Raw genomic sequence first — 21,180 nt, 5'->3', positions numbered from 1 at the left:
TAAAGTCCAATGTGTGTAATTCTTCACTCTTTTTACATAAAGACAGGATCACACTCTTAAATAGTCTCCTATGATTATTCTTTAATTGTTCTCCAGAGGCTTTAGGCCTTTCTGATATAGAGTCTACTCTGGGACTGTCTACCACCCTTTCGGTATCTTTTTTAGGACAAAACAGGATAAATGAGAGTCCTAAATAAATGGACTCTGTTGATTAACTAAAGAAATGAGTGAAGGGGTGCCTGCGTGGCTCAGTCAGTTAAGCATCCAGCTCTTGATTCCAGCTCAGGTCATGATCTAACAGTCATGAGACTTAGCCCCACATTGGGCTCCACACTGACAACGCAGAGCCTGCTTGGGATTCTCTCCCTCTCTCCCTCTCTCTCTCACACACACACTCTTTCTGCCCCACCCCACCCACCCTCAAAAAAATAAACATTTTTTAAAAAAAGAAATAAAATCTTTCAGCACTAAATAAAGGCTTTCTTAGTACATATTCATTAGTATACATTTTCTTTATATCCATTTATTTAGCTAACCTTCTATATTATGGATTAACTTCAATTACCTTAAAAGCTTATAATAATCATATCTTCTATAACTCAGTTATATAGTTTTAGCAGATACATTTGATTCTTTGTATAAATACACTGTATATATGAGTGTATAGTGTTCTTTACGCAGTCCCATAAAATTAAGATTGTTCAGGAGTTATTACTTTACTTTATTGTGGACTCATTAACAAAAGCATTTTTTAAATAGTTTAGAGACCTCTTTGGGTCACTATTTTCTACCTTCATCTTTTATTCTTGTTTATGAAACTGTGGATTCTCCATATACTGTCCGTGAACCAGATTTAGCCTGCTCAACACAGAGTGTATTGGATGCTTGATATTTTTAGCTTTAAATCTAAATCACTTACCTACAATAATCTCTTAGTCAAGGGGACCTAACCACCCGTTCCCTTCTACGATAGTTTAGTTGGCACGTCAAGGTGTCATGCTAAGAAGCTTAAGTTAGTTACTGTCACTGAAATTGAATATGAAATTAAACTAGGATGGTGTAGATTTAATTCCACTGAAATTATGGCATGATTCTGGGAAAAATCGCTGTGGAAAAGTCTGATTCACTTTTGAATCACATGCAAAGCCAAAATAAGCATTTTCTCAATTCATCACTGTAACTAGGAAATAAAATTCATATTGCCTGCATAGAAATGTGGGCACCTTGTAAAAATGCTTTATCCCTGACCTAAAGCACAGCAACTAGTCTCATGTTATATATGCTAAGAATAAAATTCAAGAACACACTAATAATGGAGGTATTTTAAATACATATAAATTAATTTAAAAAATTACAAACAAGTTATAAGCAAACGGCAAGCCAAAGTGTACAAAAGTCACTATTAGCAAACACAGTTCCCATGGGTATATCACCTCCCTGACCCCATGAGTAGGTGAGCTTCCTGTGGACACAGGCTGTTGTCTGTTTTGTTCATCCAGTTCTTACAAATAAGAACAACACTTTGCACACAGTTACAGATAAATAACAAATGCTATGCACCAAATATTTAATATTCTATATTAATAATCAATAGATATCAGAGAAAAGAATGTTCTAATAGATCAAAGATTTTTGTTTAAAGCAAGAAAACTTAATTCTGAAGAAATTTAGGAAGCATTAAATAAGTATAAAACTAAAATTGTGATGGCCACAATTCAATGTTTATTTGGTGATTCTGCAGAAGTCACCAGGCAGTGATTAGGAATATTAAATTACATTTTCAGTGTTGTAGAAATACTATTAAAATAAATTTAAATCAACAGAATACCAAATAAGGGAGCTATGATTTCAGAAGACTAAGATATGTTTGAGCTCCTGAAAACCTAACTTTATTAAATAAAATGTCCCCACTGAGAAAATCACTAAGGAACATTTACAACTTAAGGACTGGATTTTTCCCATTTTCATCAATTTCCCTAAGTGTTTTCATCATACTTCAAAATGTATATATTAATGTGTCCTCTGCCCCACGATTAGGTACAAAAGATCAGCCATCCAAAGCTCTGAAATCTCCTGACAATGACAACCACGCTACTGGAAAAACGGTAAATTCGAATCTTATTTTGTACCAACTTACTCTAACTTTCGGCAAGACTCTCCGAAGCGTCTCAGCAGGATTCTGTCGCATCAAAAACGGAAGATTTGCAATCACACTTGTTCCTTGGATATCTTGACCAGCACTTACAAAGAAAACACAGATTTAAATTTTGTAATTACCAGCCAAATGCCTGGTTTACAACCATAAAAAGCAGGGACTAATCTGCTTTTCTTGATAAAGGCTCAGACATTTGACAAAGCTTTAAACTTTAAACACATCATCTAGTTACAAAAATAAAACCAGAACTGAAATTTCATTAAGCAAATCTTAGAACAAATGCATGAAGACACTAATCAGGCTTATGCAAAAAAACGATTCTCTCTCTACGTATGCGTCTTAAATCTAAAAGTCTTGAGGCAATTTTTAAATACTCACTTTAAAATTCTACCTCATTGTTTCCCTGTGATCTGCCAGTTTACTGTACTTTCTAAAAAAATAGAGAGATGTACATATTCATCATGGTTAAGGACTAACCATAACAGCATCAGGGATGGCAACAAAACAGACTACTGCAGATTCACACAACTTTCTTCTGGTACAGTGAAGTTACTGTTGCACTAGCCTGATGCCAGGAGTTGCGAGAAACTTCTGGTAGATATATTCAGCTTCCTTAAAGGTCAGTGAGATGTGTTTACATGGTACCTTTTAGATATAACATTCATCAGGTCACTAAGGCTTTACCGAAACAATCTCAGTGACACTCTACACACCTAACTAGGTTGTTAAAGGTGTTTGGATTCTTCCGAAAAACCATTTCCGTGCCGACAAGTCTTTGTTTTTAAAGCATTAGCTAAGCAGTGTGTGCGCATCCCTGAAATCAACATTGAAAAGATGCTGGTAAATGTGGCATCACCTCATATGGAAATTCCCCTTTCTCTTACCTGATGCCAACTTAAATGTTAATTGCTGACGCCATATTTATCTTAATTGACATTATTTTTACTTATCTCTTTAAAGAGAATTCTTTTGCTTATCTGTATATAAGACCATAACATGGTTTCTTAAAGGACTTCTTACGGTATTACATTTATTGGCTTCCAAGTTCAGGAAGTTCTGTTAATAAGAAGCATATTCTGATTCTACACGTGGCTGCCCCATTGTGAAGAACGGTTTCTCCCCTGTAGCAATATGGGAGTGAAACATAGGTCGGCACATTCCTCTCACTATCCTTGACACTCTCAAAGTGAATACTTTAAAAGACAAAAACAAAAAGGAAATGAGAAGCAGTGAAAATGGGGGACCGAGGCCAAGATGAGAGGATCAAAAAAGGGGAATTAAAGTTGCATATACTATAGGTGCCCCTTGAACAACATGGGGGGTAGGACTGCCCTCCCCCAGCACAGTCAAAATCTGCATCTAACTTTTGACTCCCCCAAACTTAACTACCATTTACTGGAAGCCTTACCAATAACATATAAGTCATTGATTAACACATAGTTTGTATACATATTATATACTGGAATCTTACAATAAAGTAAGCTAGAGAAAATAAAACATTCTTAACAAATTCATAAGGAAGAGAAAAACACATTCACAGTACTGTAAGGTATTTACTAGAAAAAAAATTGCATATAGGCGGGCCCATGCAGTTCAAACCCATATTGTTCAAAGAACAACTGTGCTTCCAGTGGGTTGAGTGGTGGCCTTCCATAAGACGTGTCTGCATCCGAATCCTGGAACCTGTGTTACCTTAATCTGAAAAAGGATCTTAAGACCAAAGGACCATCCTGGATGATCCAACTAGGCTATAACCCCAATAACAAGTGTCCTTAAGAGACACACTCAGAGAGGACAGAACAGGAGAAGGCATTCTGATCACAGAGTGGAGACAGGAACAATGCTGCCACAGGTCAGGGGACGCCAACATCCTCCCGCTCCCGGAAGCTGGAAGAGCTGAGCAACGGATTCCCCTTTAGAACTCCATGGACACTCTCATTTTGACCTGGTGATACTGATTTCAGACTTCTGGCCTCCAAACCCAGGAGAGAATAAATCTCTGTTGGGTTTTTTTGTTCTATTTTGTTTTCTAATTTTTTTAATGTTTTTTCTTTCAGATGCAAAAACTTTTAAGTTTATTTATTTATTTTAAGAGAGAAAGAGACAGCGCATGAGAGAAGGAAGGGCAGAGAGAGACAGAAAGAGAATCCCAAGCAGACTTCATGGTCAGCTTGAGCCTGAGTCAGGGCTTGATTTCATGAGTGGTCAGATCATGACCTGAGCCAACATCAAGAGTTGGACACTTACTATCAACAATAGCCAAATTATGGAAAGAACCCAAATGTCCATCAACTGATGAATGGATAAAGAAGTTGTGGTTCATATACACAATGGAATACTACTTGTCAATGAGAAAGAATGAAATCCTGCCATTTGCAACAATGTAGATAGAAATGGAGGGTATTACCCTAAGTGAAATAAGTCAGGCAGAGAAAGATAGATACCATACGTTTTCACTCATATGTGGAATTTGAGAAACTTAACAGGAGACCATGGGGGAAGGGAAGAGGGAAGAAATGGTTTCAAACAGAGAGGGAGGCAAACCATAAGAGACCTTAAATACAGAGAACAAACTGAGGGTTAATGGGGGGAGGGGGCAGAGAGGGGGAAATGGGTGATTGAGCACTGAGGAGGGCACTTGTTGGGATGAGCACTGGATGTTATATGTAAGCCATGAATCATAGGACTCTACTCCCAAAGCCAAGAGCACACTGTATATATACACTGCATATTAGCCAGTTTGACAATAAATTATATTAAAAAAAAAAAAAAGAGTTGGACACTTAACAGACTGAGCCACCAGGTGCCCCTCAGATTCAAAAATTCTTAACAAAATATCAGCCAACAAAATACAGTAACATGTAAAAGGAAAAATTATACACCATGATCAAATGGGTTTTACTCCAGGGATGCACAGCTGGTTCATTATTCATAATCAGTGCAACGCATCATATTAATGGGTTAAAGATGAACAATCTGCATGATCATATCAATGCAGAAGAAACATTTGACCAAATTCAACATATGAACACTGAAATTGCAAATACATTACCATTTGGAAAATGAAAAAAGGAGAGGTTTAACACAATTTATATCAAAAATCTGAACAAGATTTTTGGGAGACATAGGCAGTATTTTTCTAAAATGTATACAGAGAGGCAAAGTAATTAGAATTCTTGAAAAGACAAGAATTATGCAAATGGAGAACCAGATTAGTGGTTTCCGGGGTTAAAGATGGGTGTATGGTAGGAGGGAAATGAACATAACGATACAGTGATAGAAATCCTACCTATCTTGATCGTATCAATATCAATATCCCGATCGTGATATTGTGCTATAGTTTTTCAAGATGTTCCTATACCAGGTAAAGGGTATATGGGTATCTCTGTATTATTTCTTACTACAGTATGTGAATCTGCAATTATCTCAAAATAAAAAGTTTGATTTTCAAAAATCAACACGACATAATTCTTTAAACACATGAGCATCTCAAAAGATGTAGAAATCTGACAAATCTAGCATTTATTAGTGATTTAAAAGTATCAGCAAACCAAAAATTCCTACAAAAGGAAGAATGCCCTTCAGATAAAGGGCATCTACGAAAAATTTACAGCTTACATCATACTTAATGGAAAAAAGAATGAATGCTTTCTCTCTAATCAGGAACAAGACAAAGATGTTCACCATTACTTTCATTCAACATTGTGTTGGAGGTTTGTGTTGAATCGGGGCAATAAGCAATAAAAAGAAATTAAAGGCTTAGGGATTGTAGAGAAAAAAGCCAAACTGGCTTTATTCACAGACAACATGACTGTCTACAGCAAAAATTAAATTTATATAGAAATGCAAAGGATCTGGAATAATCAAAACAAATTTGAATACAAACAAGATTGTAGCAGAACTAATACTATCTTATTTTACAACTTATAAAGCGACAATAAGCAAGATAGTATGGCACTGGCATAAAGACAGTCATGTAGATCAATGAAAAAGAATAGAGTGTCCAGGAAATAGACCCAAATAGAAATAAGTAACTGATTTTTGACAAAGGTGTCAGGATAATTCAATGAGGCTACTGATTATCTTTTCAATAAATGGTGTTGGAACACTTGGAGAGCCGTATGTACAACATAATGAATCTCTCCCCGACCTGAAGCAATATATAAAAAATTAACTCAAAGTGGACTATAGGCTGGAATGTAAGAGCCAATACTATAAAACTTCTAGGAAAACTTAGAAAATCTAAGTGACCTTGTTTGACAAATACTTCCTAAATAGGATACAAAAGACATAAATTATAAAAGAAAAAAATAACGAAAAGAACTTCATCAAAATTGACAACATTTGCTTTTCAAAGGCACTGTTAGAGAAACAAAAAGGGAAGCCACAGGCTGGCTCAAAATATTTGCAAGATGTATCTCCAACACACAACTTGTATACAGAATATACAAGCACTCAAACTAAATAATAAGAACTTCCCAAAAAATTAAAAAAAGAACATCCAACAAAAAACGGACAAAATGTTTCAAAACTTCAGCAAAGAAAATATACAAATGGCAAACAAACACATCAAAAAGGTGCTCAACAGGGGCACCTGAGTGGCTAAGTCAGTTAAACATCCAACTTCGGCTCAGGTCATGATCTCATGGTTCATGGGTTCCAGCCCCATTCTGGGCTCTGTGCTGACAGCTCAGAGCCTGGAGCCTGCTTCAGATTGTGTCTCCCTCTCTCTCTGCCCCTCTCCTGCTCATATTCTCTCTCTTTCTCTCTCTCAAAAATAAATAAATATTTTTTTTAAAAAGATACCCAATAAAACTAATCACTAAGTAAAAGATACCACTGCACATCCACCTGAATGACTACGTTTATTTATAAAGACTAAACATCAAACATTGGCAAGGATAAGGAATACTCTCATCTACTACCGATGGAAATGGGAAACAGTACGACTACTTTGGAGAAGTTTGACAGTCTTTTAAAAGCTCACACATCTGCCTACCAAACAACCTTGATGTTCCACTCTTAGGTATTTACACTCAAGAGAAACAAAAGCATGTGTTCACAGAAACACCTGAACACAAATACTTCTCGCGGCTTTATTTCTAACAGACAAAAACTGAATGAAACAACACCAAATGCTCACTAAAAGGGTAGGCAGATAACCAAATTCTGACATATCTATACAGCAGGATACAATTAGCAACAAAAAGGAATGAACTATTGATACGCACAACACGGATGAATTTCAAAATACTTATGCTGGACGAAAGAAGCCATGCTAAAGACAACACATGCTACTGTATGATTCTAGCTGTATAAAATTAAAGGGATTGCACATTACACTATAGTGACAGAAAGCAGATCAGCCATTGCTCGGACAATGGGGGGAAAATGAAGCTGGGATTACTGAGGGCCATGAGAAAAGTTTCAAGGGTGAGGGACAGGTTTATTACCTCGATCATGGTGAAGATTCATGGGCACATACATATGTCAAAACTCATCAGATTGCATTTTAAATATGTGCAGTTCTTTGTACGTGAATAATACTACTTCATTAAATCTGTACGAAATAAAGGATATAAATACAAAAAGACTGATAGAAGGTCATCTAGGAAGATGGCAGCAGTACACACATAGTTTTTGAAATTTCCTGAATTCCCCAAAAGAAACAGAGCAACTAGGAGAGTAAAATAAAAAACCCATACACAACAACAACATGACCAAGTGATAAGACTTCCCACATAAACCCAAGACACAAGCAGCTACAACTGTGAATGATCTTGAATACTCTGGTAGCTAATGGGTTCGATGTGTCCATAATAATACCTGAAGGAGTTCTCAAAACATCTAGAACAAAGGCCCACATTGAAGAAAACTTCTAAGTAACAGAATCTGACTCAACAGCATAGAAACAAAGACCACAAAGGGAAGAAGACAAGGTCCAAATAAATGTAGAGAAATGGAGCCCAGAAACCTCAGAAAGTAAGGCATCCTATTTTGAACACAAGGTAGAAAAACAAAAGAGAGGTCTAGAATCCTGAAATTAGAAAAACTACCCAGAGGGATGCCTGGGGGGCTCAGTCGGTCAAGCATCCAACTCTTAACTTCAGCTCAGGTCATAATCTCACAGTTGGTGAGTTTCATCAGTCTCTCTGCCCCCAGCACAGAGCCCCACTTCAAATCCTGTCTCCCTCTCTCTCTACCCCTCTCCCTCAACTCTGAAAAATAAACAAAAAAAAAAAAAAAAAAAAAGGCAATGAAAGGGGCACCTGGGTGGCTCAGTCAGTTAAACATCTGACTTCGGTTCAGGTCATGATCTCGCGGTTCATGAGTGCGAGCCCCACATCAGGCTCTGTGCTGACAGCTCAGAGCCTGGAGCCTGCTTCAGATTCTGTGTCTCCCTCTTTCTCTGCCCCTCCCTGCTCACGTTCTGTCTCTCTCTCTCAAAAATAAACACACACTAAAAAAATTTTTAAAAAGAGACAGACATGCCCACAAACAGCTGACTATAACCTACTATATTTCTCCACAAGCCAAAAAGAAAGAAAACGTATAAGGAAAGGGGAAAAAAAAACATGGCATTCATAATTATGAAAAATCAAAATAAGGTGGCAGAACTCAGAAAAGAAATGAAAGAAAATATTTCAAAAAACACTAAACTAGAAAGAGCACAAGGGTAAATGACTACATTAGATAATGCCTTAAGAAAAATGCAAGGTGGGGGCGCCTGGGTGGCTTAGTCGGTTAAGCGTCCGACTTTCGCTTAGGTCATGATCTCGCGGTTCGTGGGTTCGAGCCCCGCGTCGGGCTCTGTGCTGACTGCCAGCTCAGAGCCTGGAGCTTGTTTCAGTCTGTGACTCCCTCTCTCTCTGACCCTCACCTGCTCATGCTGTCTCTCTCTCTCTCTCCTAGAAATAAATTAAAAAAAAAATAAATAAATAAATAAAAAAACATTTAAAAAAGAAAAATGCAAGGTGGAAAGAAGGGAGATTTTTAAGTACAAAAAGATTAAAAAGATTTGAGAGAAAGCAACATATAAAAGATAGATAAAGAAGACCCAACTCCTACTTTTAATAGGAGTCCCCAAAGAAAACATCCAAAGCGAGGGAAGTGTTTAAAAATTATAAGACTTCTTTTAAATTAAAAAAAAAGATTCACAAGAGCATGCCATTTACCTGAGAAAAATCAATCTAGCATAACCAACACTGAGAATGTACCAGAATTTTGAGAAAAAAAAATCCTTTAGTAAAACCAGCAAGTGACTCAGAAACAAAATCAGATTGCCATTACACTTTGGGAGCGGCAAGGTATTAGAAAACCAAATTAACAGGTCTACAGGTAACACTGCTTAGCATAAACAGGACGTGAAAAAACATACAAAGAAAGCGACCCCAAATTGTAAGCACCATAGTCTCTAAATATCTCATAAATAAATTTATGTCTAAATTCAGACATAAAATCTGAATTTAATTTCTATAGATAATTAAGGTCTGCCCCTTCTCCCACTCAAGGAGAAAAATGTATATATTATTGGCAATGTGTTGAGTATGAGTGCTTAGAAGGGACAGCAACGGAGTTAGCTACTGGTTCTCCATCAAGAGTGATCCCCCCACCCACCCAGCACCAGGGCACAGAGGAAAATGTCTGGAGACGTTTTTGATCATCACAACTTCACAGATGCTACTGCAATCCAGGAGGTAGAACCCAGGGACGCTGCTACACACCCTAAGATGCACAGCACCGCTGTCCACAGCTGAGAATATCAACGGCTCCACAAAAGAAAATGTCTAAGAAACCCTACTTCGCACAAAGTAACTATTAGCTGAACCATACAAGGTTGCCAACATTAGATATTACTGACCTCCAACACTGGCAATGTCATGTTTCCAATTTATACACTGAGCTTAGCAGAAATCTACTAAGTCAAAGACTTCAAGGAAGCATGTACAAGTTGGTAACCACATTACCCCAAAGCAGTGGTTCTCAAACTTTACCGAGTACCGGAGTCCGCCTGGAGCACCTGTTAAGACTAAGCCCTACAATTGGAGGGATGAGGATTCAGTAGATCCCATTGAGGCCTGAGAACCAGATTTCTACCAAGTTCCCAGGTGATGCTGATGCCACTGGTCTGGAGACCATCCTAGGAGAGCTACCATGATAAAGAATTAAAAAATAATAATAATAAAAAGAAGAGACTCCAAAATCCTTTTTTAGATCCGAGTGAAATAAACAAAGTGCACAGCGGCGGTGTACCCAACAAAAGTGGAGTACATTTGTTCCCTGCCGCGGTCAGTCCTGGCAACGGGGCCCCTCTGCCCAGCAAGAGTGTCCAAAGCAATGTGGCCGCAAGCAGTTAGCGGACGTGGAGTAACATCCAGTCTACTCAACTGCACGTTAATGCGGAGGAGCGTGGGAAGGGGTTGTGGATCAGACACAGGAGACGCTGCCAAGAGGAGACTTGGCCGGACACTAACGTGAGATACTGAGCTTGCATGCCTGGAAATTTCCTGGGTGCTGCGGATCTGCTTCTGTCACCTGCTGACTCTGGTCACAGGCAGTACAAATAAACCACATGTGCGTGGATCTATGCGAGCATCACTGATTGGAATGAGCCCAAAAGCAATCAGCATGGATTTAAACCACCAGTCTAAAAGTCAGTTTAGTGCTATTTGATATAGGATATGTAACTTTAAAACACATGCTTCATCGATGTTTTATACATATACATATATATATATTTTTTTTTTTTTTTAACGAAGTAAGATTCCTAGACTTCAAAACCTACAACTTTCAACTGAAAGGCATAAGGAAGCATCATGCTGACTACAAAATGAGCAGTTCCGTCTTGCCCCAGTTGTGCTTTTCTTTGGGACGCGTCCCGTTTCTGGAATATTCATTCCGAAACAAAGAGGACACAAGCCCACTTAGCAAACCATTCCTCTAAAACTAAGAAGAACTGGGTTAATCATCTAATATGTACATTAGTGGCTAAAAAGGAAAGGGGAAGGGAGAAAAGACTAGTTAAATAAATGAATTTAGGACAGCTATCTTCTAAATTCTAAATTAATGTTACTAATTATTTTAGACCCACTGGGAGATGCACCTATTATAAAGAGCCATTTATAGTCCTACCTTCGACCGATGAAAAACAAGCTAATCCACTCAAGCATTTTTCAGTGTAATAAAGCTTCAGTCTTCCTGGCCACCCAAGCCCCTGCCACGGGCATGGGTAACCTTGGCATTCAGGGGAATGGCAAACAGCCAGTTCTTGACCACCTCTTCAATGATGTTCTGCACAAATTTTACATTCCCCAATTCTCAACACAATATCTAGCATGCAGGAAAACCTCCATAAGTATCTGCTGATTTGAACTGAATGTGTCTCCACTTCAGATCAGCAGCTACCGTCGTAGGCTGGATCTTACATGCTTTGCTAGAAATGCTCATCTCTAGAATCTCAAACCCTGGGGTCTCACTCATAAACTCGTTTACGCCCATAAACTAGTAACTTTTCTATTTCTCTATCACTAAATCCATTTTTCACCCTCATCCCCCTTCTAACTCGTCGATTCCTTATTACTCTCCAGTTTCTAATATTCTTCCTAGTGCCTCTTTCTTTCTGCCCAGCCTGGACCTGCCTGTTACTTCAACTACACTATCACCAATCACCCACTTCTTCAATTCTCCTCCTCGCTGGCAGTGACAGCAACAAAAAAAGATTCTAATACGCTGCTTGCCAGGCATTATGCTAAATGAGCTTCTTACCTGCAGTCATATTATTTAATACTTACAATCTCATGAGGTCGATTAGATACTCTTATTAGCTCCATTTTATAGATAAGGTAACTAGGGCTTAGAAAGATTACCGCACAGAGTTACCCAGACTGTACAACTCTAAAACCCATTCATGACACTGTCTCTCTTCCAACCTGTGCACCCAGCCAATACCAAACTCATCCATCCGTGTTCTCCATCCCACTCCAGCCCCTAAGCCGGGAAGGATTACTAGAGAAACTGTATAACTAGGATGTGTAATGCTTTTTAAAACATATGATTCCAAACAAAGCTGGTCCTCAATGATGCTGGAGGGAAATTGAATGATAATTTGTGGGAAATCAAAGAAAGATCCAGAAATTCTTAGTATATTGTATTGCCCAGACACAAACATTATCTTGGGTCTCCAAAAATAAGACTATCTGTGCTAGTTTAAGAAACCCGTGCCCTGGGGCACCTGCGTGGCTCAAGTCGGTTGAGCATCTGACTTCCGCTCAGGTCATGATCTCGTGGTTCGTGGGTTCGAGCCCCGCATTGGGCTCTGTGCTGGCAGCTCAGAACCTGGAGCTGCTTCAGATTCTGTGTCTCCCTCTTTCTCTGTCCCTCCCCTGCTTGCACTCTGTCTCTCTGTCTCTCAAAAATGAATAAACGTTTAAAAAAAAAAAAAAAAAAGAAAGGAGAAACCCATGCCCTTCCACAAGAATAAAGCCATATATGTAGAGGAGATTGGAGACTGACTGCCTTTCTCTATCCTTGTACCTTGCCTCAACCTTCTAAGGGCTCAAAATCTAGTAAGGAAGACAGATGCACACACTAAGAATTTTGACGATATAGCAAAAACTCCGATCTCTTTTCCTAGCCGGCCAACCCTCACTGTTTATTTAATCCTAAACCACTGGAGAAAGAGAGAGGGGAAGGAATGATGACATAACACAGTCAGTCACTATGAGAGGAAATTAATCTGAGAACTCTAGCTTCGCCGCTGTTAAACTACATGTAGGATCTTAAATGATTTGTATATACACAGTCTGTATGCTTGATCCTAGCAGCTCTCCTTCCAAACTCAAAAACATAACAGAGAAGCTGTCGATAACCTGTTTGAATGTATAAAAATAAAGCAGATGCCTTACAGGCCTTGTTTTGAGTTTGCAACGAAAAGTAAACTCCGCAGAGTTGACATTTAATTATTTCTTTACTCAGAGTCAATCATTGAACAGTTTGTTTTAATGGACAGAGCAAAATAAATTAAGTGATTAGCTCAGAAGATTAAACTTTCAAGAAAGACAAAACCTTCTTTAAGGCAAAGTTGACTCCAGAATCTAAAGCAGAAGACGCAGAACACCATCCCACAATATCAGTAATCTTCCAAACGTGCCATATCTTCGTATGTTAGTACCATAAAACTGAATCCTTAATAATGTGATAGCTTCCAAGTATCACCCAAAAAGGTTTATACAGTTAGGGAACCATTCAACCTTGCTTAGTCATTTATGCTTAGAATCATAGAGAAGCATATTTTATTTTTTTAATAGCACCAAAGAATAAAAGCAAAATTAACTTTTAAGGAGCTACTATGTGCCAGGCAAGAAACGTCACATAATCACAATAATCTTCATGATGGATGAGCAGTATATTTCTATCCTTACTTTACACATGAGGAAACTGAGGCCAGGGGGAGGGGGAAGGCAACCTACCCAAAGTCAACCAACTACTGAATATCAGAGCCAGGTACGATCCCCACCTATGACTTCTAAGCCCAAACCTAACCCACAGCCCCCAGACCCAGGATAAGGTCACCTCATAAGGAGTGGCTAAGCTGCCAGCCTAAAAATGTCTCCCAGTTGATAATGCTGCAATAGAAAAATTCGCACATGATTTACTGAGTAATGCTCATGCTACAATGAATTAACTGACAATCTCCTCTCTCTTTCAGTATCATAGGGCCACGTCAACATGGCCTGCAGCAGGTGAGTGTTTAGTGCGAAGAAGAGACTAACTCCTCTCCTGATTGAACCAAGTCCTTCCAGTCCTACAGAGAGCATTTCCTTTCGAGAGGCCCTCCAGCTTCACAAACCAGCAGAGCTCCTTTCCCCTCGGTCTACCAACAAAGGGACAGACAGCCATCTCCAGGTATGTATCTCGGAATTACATTCATTTTCTCTTTCTCCCTCACACCCCACATCTAATCTCACAGTAGTTTACAAGATGAGCATAGTGTTCAACTTCAGCTCAGATCATGCTCTCAAGGTTCATGAGTTCGAGCCCCGCGTCAGGCTCTGTGCTGCCAGCTCAGAGCCTGAGGCCTACTTCGGATTCTGTCTCTCTGCCCTTATCCTGCTAGTGTTCTGTCTCTCTCTGTCTCTCAAAAATGAACAAAAATGTTAAAAAATTTTTTTCTTAAATAAAAATTAAAAAAAAAAAAAAAAAAGATGAGCATTATCCTGACTTGTCCCAGTGTGGAAAGAACTTATTAAGGGGCAATTACTAACTAGATCAAGGCTATATTTGACATCAACTTTGATATGTTTTTATTTTATTATACATAGAAGGATATTATTAAAATTTCATTTCAATTTAAATATATGTATATAAATACACATGCATATACACGTATGTATACACACATTAATATACACATAATAACATACACACATATGTTAATACACACAAACGTGTGTACATGCCAGGTCACAAATTTAAAATGTATTTCTTACTATAGGTCATGGTAAAAAAAAAAAAAAAAAAAAAACAATAGAAAATCATTACTCCACAGAGAATAGATTGCAAAGATCTTCCCTAAATAAATAAGCTATAGCAGAAATGTCGAAAGGTATGTCAGATATGAGTTCAGGAATAACCATACAAACTTGGAAGATGTGGGAGAATGATGTAATCTCACTGATTATTTTTTAATCAGTCTTTCTACTTCTCCATTAACACAGTAGTAAAAATCTTTTTACAATACCTTTAAAGAATATATAAACAGAACAGGACATATAGCAGGGGAGAAGGGATAGCTGAGAACCAGCTGGTTTACATAGCTGCCAACCCAGTAAGAGAGAAACCCGAGAGGGAAAACAGAATAGTAAAAAAAAATAAAAATAAAAAAAGAGGTAGAAGCAGGCCAAATCCTCAGCGCCTGCAGGAAGAAGAGATGATAAGCAGCTATCACAGGAAGGGGAAGAGACCTGATTACTTAACCTATAGAACACAGGAGGACTGATGTGTTCAATAATTCAGGAAGTACTTAATCAGGACCTGCTGGGTGCCGGGCACTGGTCTGGATTCTCCAACATAATCTAATGACGCTTTATGCCACAGACAGCAAATACTGAGTGCTTACTATATACTGCAGTGAAGGAAGCCCGGGCAGGGATATGGCGGTACAGCTGACATGGCCCTTGCCTTATCAGAGCTTCACAGTCAGAAAACTCACAGATTAAACAACAATCAATTAAATCATCTCAAGTGTGTAAAGACCTATCAAGGACCAGTACAAAGTACTATTGAGAACATCACTTAATTTGGAGACCAAGGGGGACCAAGCTCTTGCCTGAAGAGCTGAGGCCTGAAAAATAAGTAGAAAGAGGTGGAAAGGGAGAGAGGAAGGAACGCGATGTTCAAAGGTTCCCTGCTAGATGGGATTCACTCAATCATTTGATGAAGATGTACTGAACACTTATGATTTGCCAGTCATTGTGCTCTGGAAGTAGAAAGAAAACAATAAAAACAAAGCACTATGATTCTGTGTAGCTGAATTGAAAAGAAAAAGAAGAAATGGCTTCTTGCAGAAATAAAATCAATAGGACTGAAGACAAAACCAATTACTGAGGGAAAAAGGAAGAGGCCAAAATCATTCCCAGGTTTCCCTCCGATATGATTTAAAAGGACAGTCAGGCTCCAGTAACAAGTGAAGGCACATTCAGGTAAAAAGTGACGAATTCAGGTTGGGGCATGCGGAGTCTGGAAAGCCAGCAGGCCATTCTGGTAGAGATACCCTCATGGACACGCTCAGCAAGCAGACCTGGCCCAAAGTTCACACGAAAAGTCCCAGGCTAGAGCCACAGATTTGGAAACTACGTCATGGAGAGGTGTCACTGAAATCTAGGGGTAGATACTGTGACCCGGAAAGAGTCCCTGACAATATACAGAGGTTCCTGTCTGCTCATTTGACTGATATCACTGCAAATGAGGCACCAAATTGGAAAAGATGTAACACAAACAAACCAATTATAAAATTTAAAAGCTCTTCGGTCAACCCAAATCAATATGCAAAAGCTGCCTGAAATGTTCCCTTTTCTCCAATGCTAATGAGACAACAGAATGGAGTAAGTTGGAGTGAAGAGGGCCTAAAGCAGTGATCACCTCCATGACATTATTTCCGAATCTGTGGAAACATAATGCACCTACTCACCTTGCGACAATCAAGAAACCAACGTCTATAGACTATGGAAGTTGTTCAAGTCAACTGGGTGGTGATTGTCAAGGTCAGGACAGTGTCTCTATAAAGCAAGAATCTAATTTAAATAAAACAACAAAACTATTGGTCCTACAGGATTTCTCATGTGTTCCTCAATAACTACTAATTTAAATTAATTTCATGTATATATTTTCTTCTTTGAGAGAGACAAAGTCAATTTTCTCTGTATTGTCCCTTAAAGAATTAATGTAGACATTCCTATCATTCCTTCTAGAAATGTATGAATTACCAGTCCTCTCGGTATTTTAAAAGAAAAATAATGTAGGGGCACCTGGGTGGCTTGGTGCGTTAAGCGTCTGACTCTTGGTTTCAGCTCAGGTCATGATCTCAACGGTCTGTGAGTTCAAGCCCTGCGTCAGGCTCTGCACTAATGGTGCAGGGCCAGCATGGAATTCTCCCTTTCTCTCTCCCCCTCCTCCACTCATACTCTGTATCTCTCAAAATAAAAATTTTTTTAAAAATTAAAAATAAGGAAAAGAAAAATACCATCTTAAGGAAATATAATTGATATTTATACCACATGTAATTCAATGAGTAAACATGGACACATATGAGTCAATTTACTCATATATATGAGTAAATAATGACATATAGCTTACCTAAAGTATTTTAATACATTGTCCATAACACTAGGTCCCCATGCTATTTATGTGGGAATCATAAAGACACTAGCAGTATAACGGACTTTTTAAGTCACAGCATGTAATGATTTTTACTACAAAACAACGATATGATGAAATAACAAGTCATTCTAATTTATAACTATTTACCCGCACAAAAGGATTTTAAAGCAGCACACATTTAAACATGCAATATTGAACACTTTAATATATTTTTTTAAATACGAGTCAAAAGAATCAAAGCTGACGAGTATACCCTGAGCTTTTTTTAAACTGGAGATAAGTAAAGATTTTTGAAGGAGTAGAAAAACGAAGGTAAGTTGGTAACTGCAGTGAGCACTGAATTAAGTGTACAGTCAGCGCAAGGAAGGGTCTTAACAGCATGACTAGTACATCTTCCTCACTTCACTAACAGAATAGAAGCTAAATGATTCTCTCAAGGTCACACAGCTGGCTTGAAGCTGTGCTGTTTCTTAGCAACAAGGATTAAAAGAAAAACACAAGTTTTATAGCTCCCACTGCCTAATAAAGAGAAACAAAACTAGTCTCAGCTAATTTTATTTATATACATACACGTGTGTGTGTATATATATATACATATATATATACTCATTTCTGTATAATAAATAAGAAACCAGAACCGAGCTAATAAAATCTATGCTATTTTAGAACATTAAGAGAATGTCTCCTGAAGAAAAAAAAAAAAAGGCCACATCTATTTACCCACTAGTGTACCAAAAGAAATAACTAAAGCACTGGAATTCTGACCTTTTGGCAGGTTTCTGCTAATTCAGTATTTGAGAATCATCCTGAATAAATAAATGTGGATTGTTTTTTAAAGTGGCTATCAGAGAACTACAGAAATCTTGTGAATATTACTATTTCGTTAAAGAAAGATTGAATCTCTTAAATATCAGAGATGAGGAACAGGAAAAATTGAGGATACTCCCAGGTTTTTAACCTGTGACATTAAGCAGATGATGATACCATTTATCTGAGACAAACAAACAACCCACGTAGGAGTAGAGATGTGAAGGAAATACGGGCCCTGGCCATGCAGATACTGAGGAAAACATGCAAAGCAGAAGGAAAGCAAAGGGCAAAATCCCTAAGATAGGTGTGTACGTGGTATGTTTAACACACCAAGCAAGGAAGGAAATAGTAAGAAATGAAACCAGAGCTGTTATGGGGAAAGACAAGGAGGTCACAGAAATCAGGCAAAGCACATTCTCAAACCGTAATGAAACTAAATGAGAAATCAATAACAAAAAGATACCTGGAAAATCTCCGTATTTAGAAATCGAACAACATACTTCTAAATGACCCAGGAGTCAAAGAAGTCTTGAGAGAATTTCTTTATTTCAACTAAATGACGATGAAGATACAAAACATCAAAATTTGTGAGATGCAGCTACAGAAGGAAAAATACAGCATTAAAATCCATGTATTGAAATAGAAGATGAGGACACCTGGGTGGCTCAGTCAGGTAAGTGTCCAACTCTTGATTTCAGCTTAGGTCATGATCTCACAGTTCATGGGATTAAGCCCCAGGTCAGGCTCCAAGCCGAGAGCACCAAGCCTGCTCAAGATTCTCTCTTTCCCTCTCTCTGCCCCTCCCCTGCACACACTCTCCCATGCTCTCTCAAAATAAATAAACATTTGAAAAAATAAATAAAAGAACTAACATTAATAAACTAAGATTCTACCTCAAGAAGCCAGAGAAAGGTAAAATTAAATGCAAAGCAAGCAGAAGGAAGGAAATGTTAAATACAGAATAAAAATCAATGATTGATACAGAAAACATTACAATATAGACAAACATTTGAGAAAATAAAATCAAAAGCTCATTCTTTTTTTTTTTTTAATGTTTTATTTATTTCTAGGAGAGAGAGAGAGACAGCGTGAACAGGGGAGGGTCAGAGAGAGAGGGAGTCACAGACTGAAACACGCTCCAGGCTCTGAGCTGGCAGTCAGCACAGAGCCCGACGCGGGGCTCGAACCCACGAACCGCAAGATCATGACCTAAGCGAAAGTCCGACGCTTAACCGACTAAGCCACCCAGGCGCCCCAAGCTCATTCTTTTAAAAGATCAATGAGGGGCACCTGGGTAATTCTTTTAAAAGATCAATGACGGGCACCTGGGTGGCTTAGTCGGTTGAGCGTCCGACTTTCGCTTAGGTCATGATCTCGCGGTTCGTGGGTTCGAGCCCCGCGTCGGGCTCTGTGCTGACTGCCAGCTCAGAGCCCGGAGCCTGTTTCAGAGTCTGTGACTCCCTCTCTCTCTGACCCTCCCCTGCTCACGCTGTCTCTGTCTCTGTCTCTCTCTCTCTCTCTCCTAGAAATAAATAAAACATTTTTAAAAAATTTAAAAAAAATAAATAAATAAAAGATCAATGGGGTGCCTGGGTGGCTCAGTCAGTTGAGCATCTGACTTCAGCTCAGGTCATGATTTCATGGCTTGTCAGTTCAAGCCCCCTATCGGGCTCTGTGCTGCAGCTCAGAGCCTGGAGCCTGCTTCGGATTCCATGTCTCCCTCTCTGCCCTCCCCCAGCTCACACTTTGTCTCTCACTCTATCAAAATATACATAAACATTTTAAAAAATTTGAAGATCAATAAAATTAATAAACCTCAAGTGTAAACAAGAAAAAAACAAAAAAAGCAAGAAAACACAAATTATCAATATTAGGAATCAAATAGGGGACATCAGTACAGAGCCCACAAATATTCAATAATCCAATGCCCACAAATTCGATAACTTGGATAAAATACAGTTAAAAATTTGAAAGATAAGGGACGCCTGAGTGGCTCAGTCGGTTGGGCGTCTGACTTCGACTCAAGGCATGATCACACAGTCCGTGGGCTCGAGCCTCGCATCAGGCACTGTGCTGACAGCTAGGAGCCTGGAGCCTGCTTCAGATTGTGCATCTCCCTCTTTCTCTCCCCCTCCTCCTCACTCTCTCTCTTTCTCTCTCAAAAGTAAATAAACATTTAAAAAAATAGAAAAAAAATTAGAAAGACAAAAACTACCAAAACCCACTCAAGAAGAAACAGATAACTCAAATAGTCTTATTATCTATTACACAACTGAATTTTAGTTAAAAACCTTTCAAAAAAGAAAATCTCAGGGGCGCCTGGGTGGCTCAGTCGGTTAAGCGTTCGACTTCGGCTCAGGTCATGATCTCACAACAGTTCGTAGGTTCGAGCCCTGCGTCAGGCTCTGTGTTGACAGCCAGCTCAGAGCCTGAAGCCTGTTTCAGATTCTGTGTCTCCCTCTCTCTCTGACCCTCCCCTGCTCCCACTGTCTCTCTCTCTCTCAGAACTAAATAAAAAAATATAAAAAAAAAAAAGAAAGAAAGAAAAGAAAACCTCAGGCACTGATGGTTTCACTGGTGAATTACACCTAACATTTAAAGACAAAAGATAGGGTAGAGTTTACTTTTTTAAAAAAAAATTTTTTTTAACATTTAAAAAAAGGAGAAATAATACCAACTCTACACAACCTCTTCCGGAAAATAAGAAACCCACTTCCCAAGTCATTTCGTGAGCATTCTGCTAAAACCAAAACTGGGCAAAGATATTACAAGAAGAGAAAACTGCAGATCAGTATCTCTCATTACATTAGATGCAAAAATCCTCTAAAATATACCAACAAACAGGGCCCAGAAACATTTACATCATGACCAAGTAGATTTCATCCCAAGAATGCAAGGCTGGTTCATCGTTTGAATATTGATCAGTGTCATTCAGCATAATAAAAAAATTATGTTAGAAAAGCCATATGTCCTATCAAGAGACTCAGGAAAAAATACTTGACAAGATTCACCACCCATTCATAATAAAAAATGGTTATGTGAGATATTAGTTTTAGAGAAAAATGGGAATTCTCTGAACGATTTTTGTGACTTTTCTGGAAAAAAATATTTTTTTAAAGCAAAAGGGCAGGAAATGATAGACCATGTAAACACTGACCAAAAGCAAGTATATGAATATCAGATAAAGTACACTTCAAAACAAATAATATTTCTAGGGATAAAGACAAATAAGACATAACTATAAAGGAGTTAAAGCACCAAGAAAACATAACAACCCTAACTGTCTATGTACCTGACTACAGAAATCAAAATACTTGAACTACTAGTAAAACTGATAG

General features: G+C 38.4%; 1 protein-coding gene across 1 annotated transcript in view; it reads right to left on the bottom strand.

The window, feature by feature from the left end:
* PPP4R4 (protein phosphatase 4 regulatory subunit 4) overlaps window positions 1-21,180 on the bottom strand; it is a 106,596-nt gene that overhangs the window by 71,441 nt on the left and 13,975 nt on the right. Inside the window, exon 3 of the mRNA XM_039254559.1 lies at window positions 2,138-2,240. Coding sequence (XP_039110490.1) covers window positions 2,138-2,240 — 103 coding nt within the window. The remainder of the gene's footprint in view (window positions 1-2,137; window positions 2,241-21,180) is intronic.

Source organism: Hyaena hyaena, unplaced genomic scaffold (genome assembly GCF_003009895.1).
Source record: "Hyaena hyaena isolate Hyena2069 unplaced genomic scaffold, ASM300989v1 scaffold_493, whole genome shotgun sequence".
NCBI lineage: Eukaryota > Metazoa > Chordata > Mammalia > Carnivora > Hyaenidae > Hyaena > Hyaena hyaena.
The sequence above is the reverse complement of the archived record's forward strand: the minus strand, read 5'-3'. Positions and strand labels throughout refer to the sequence as shown.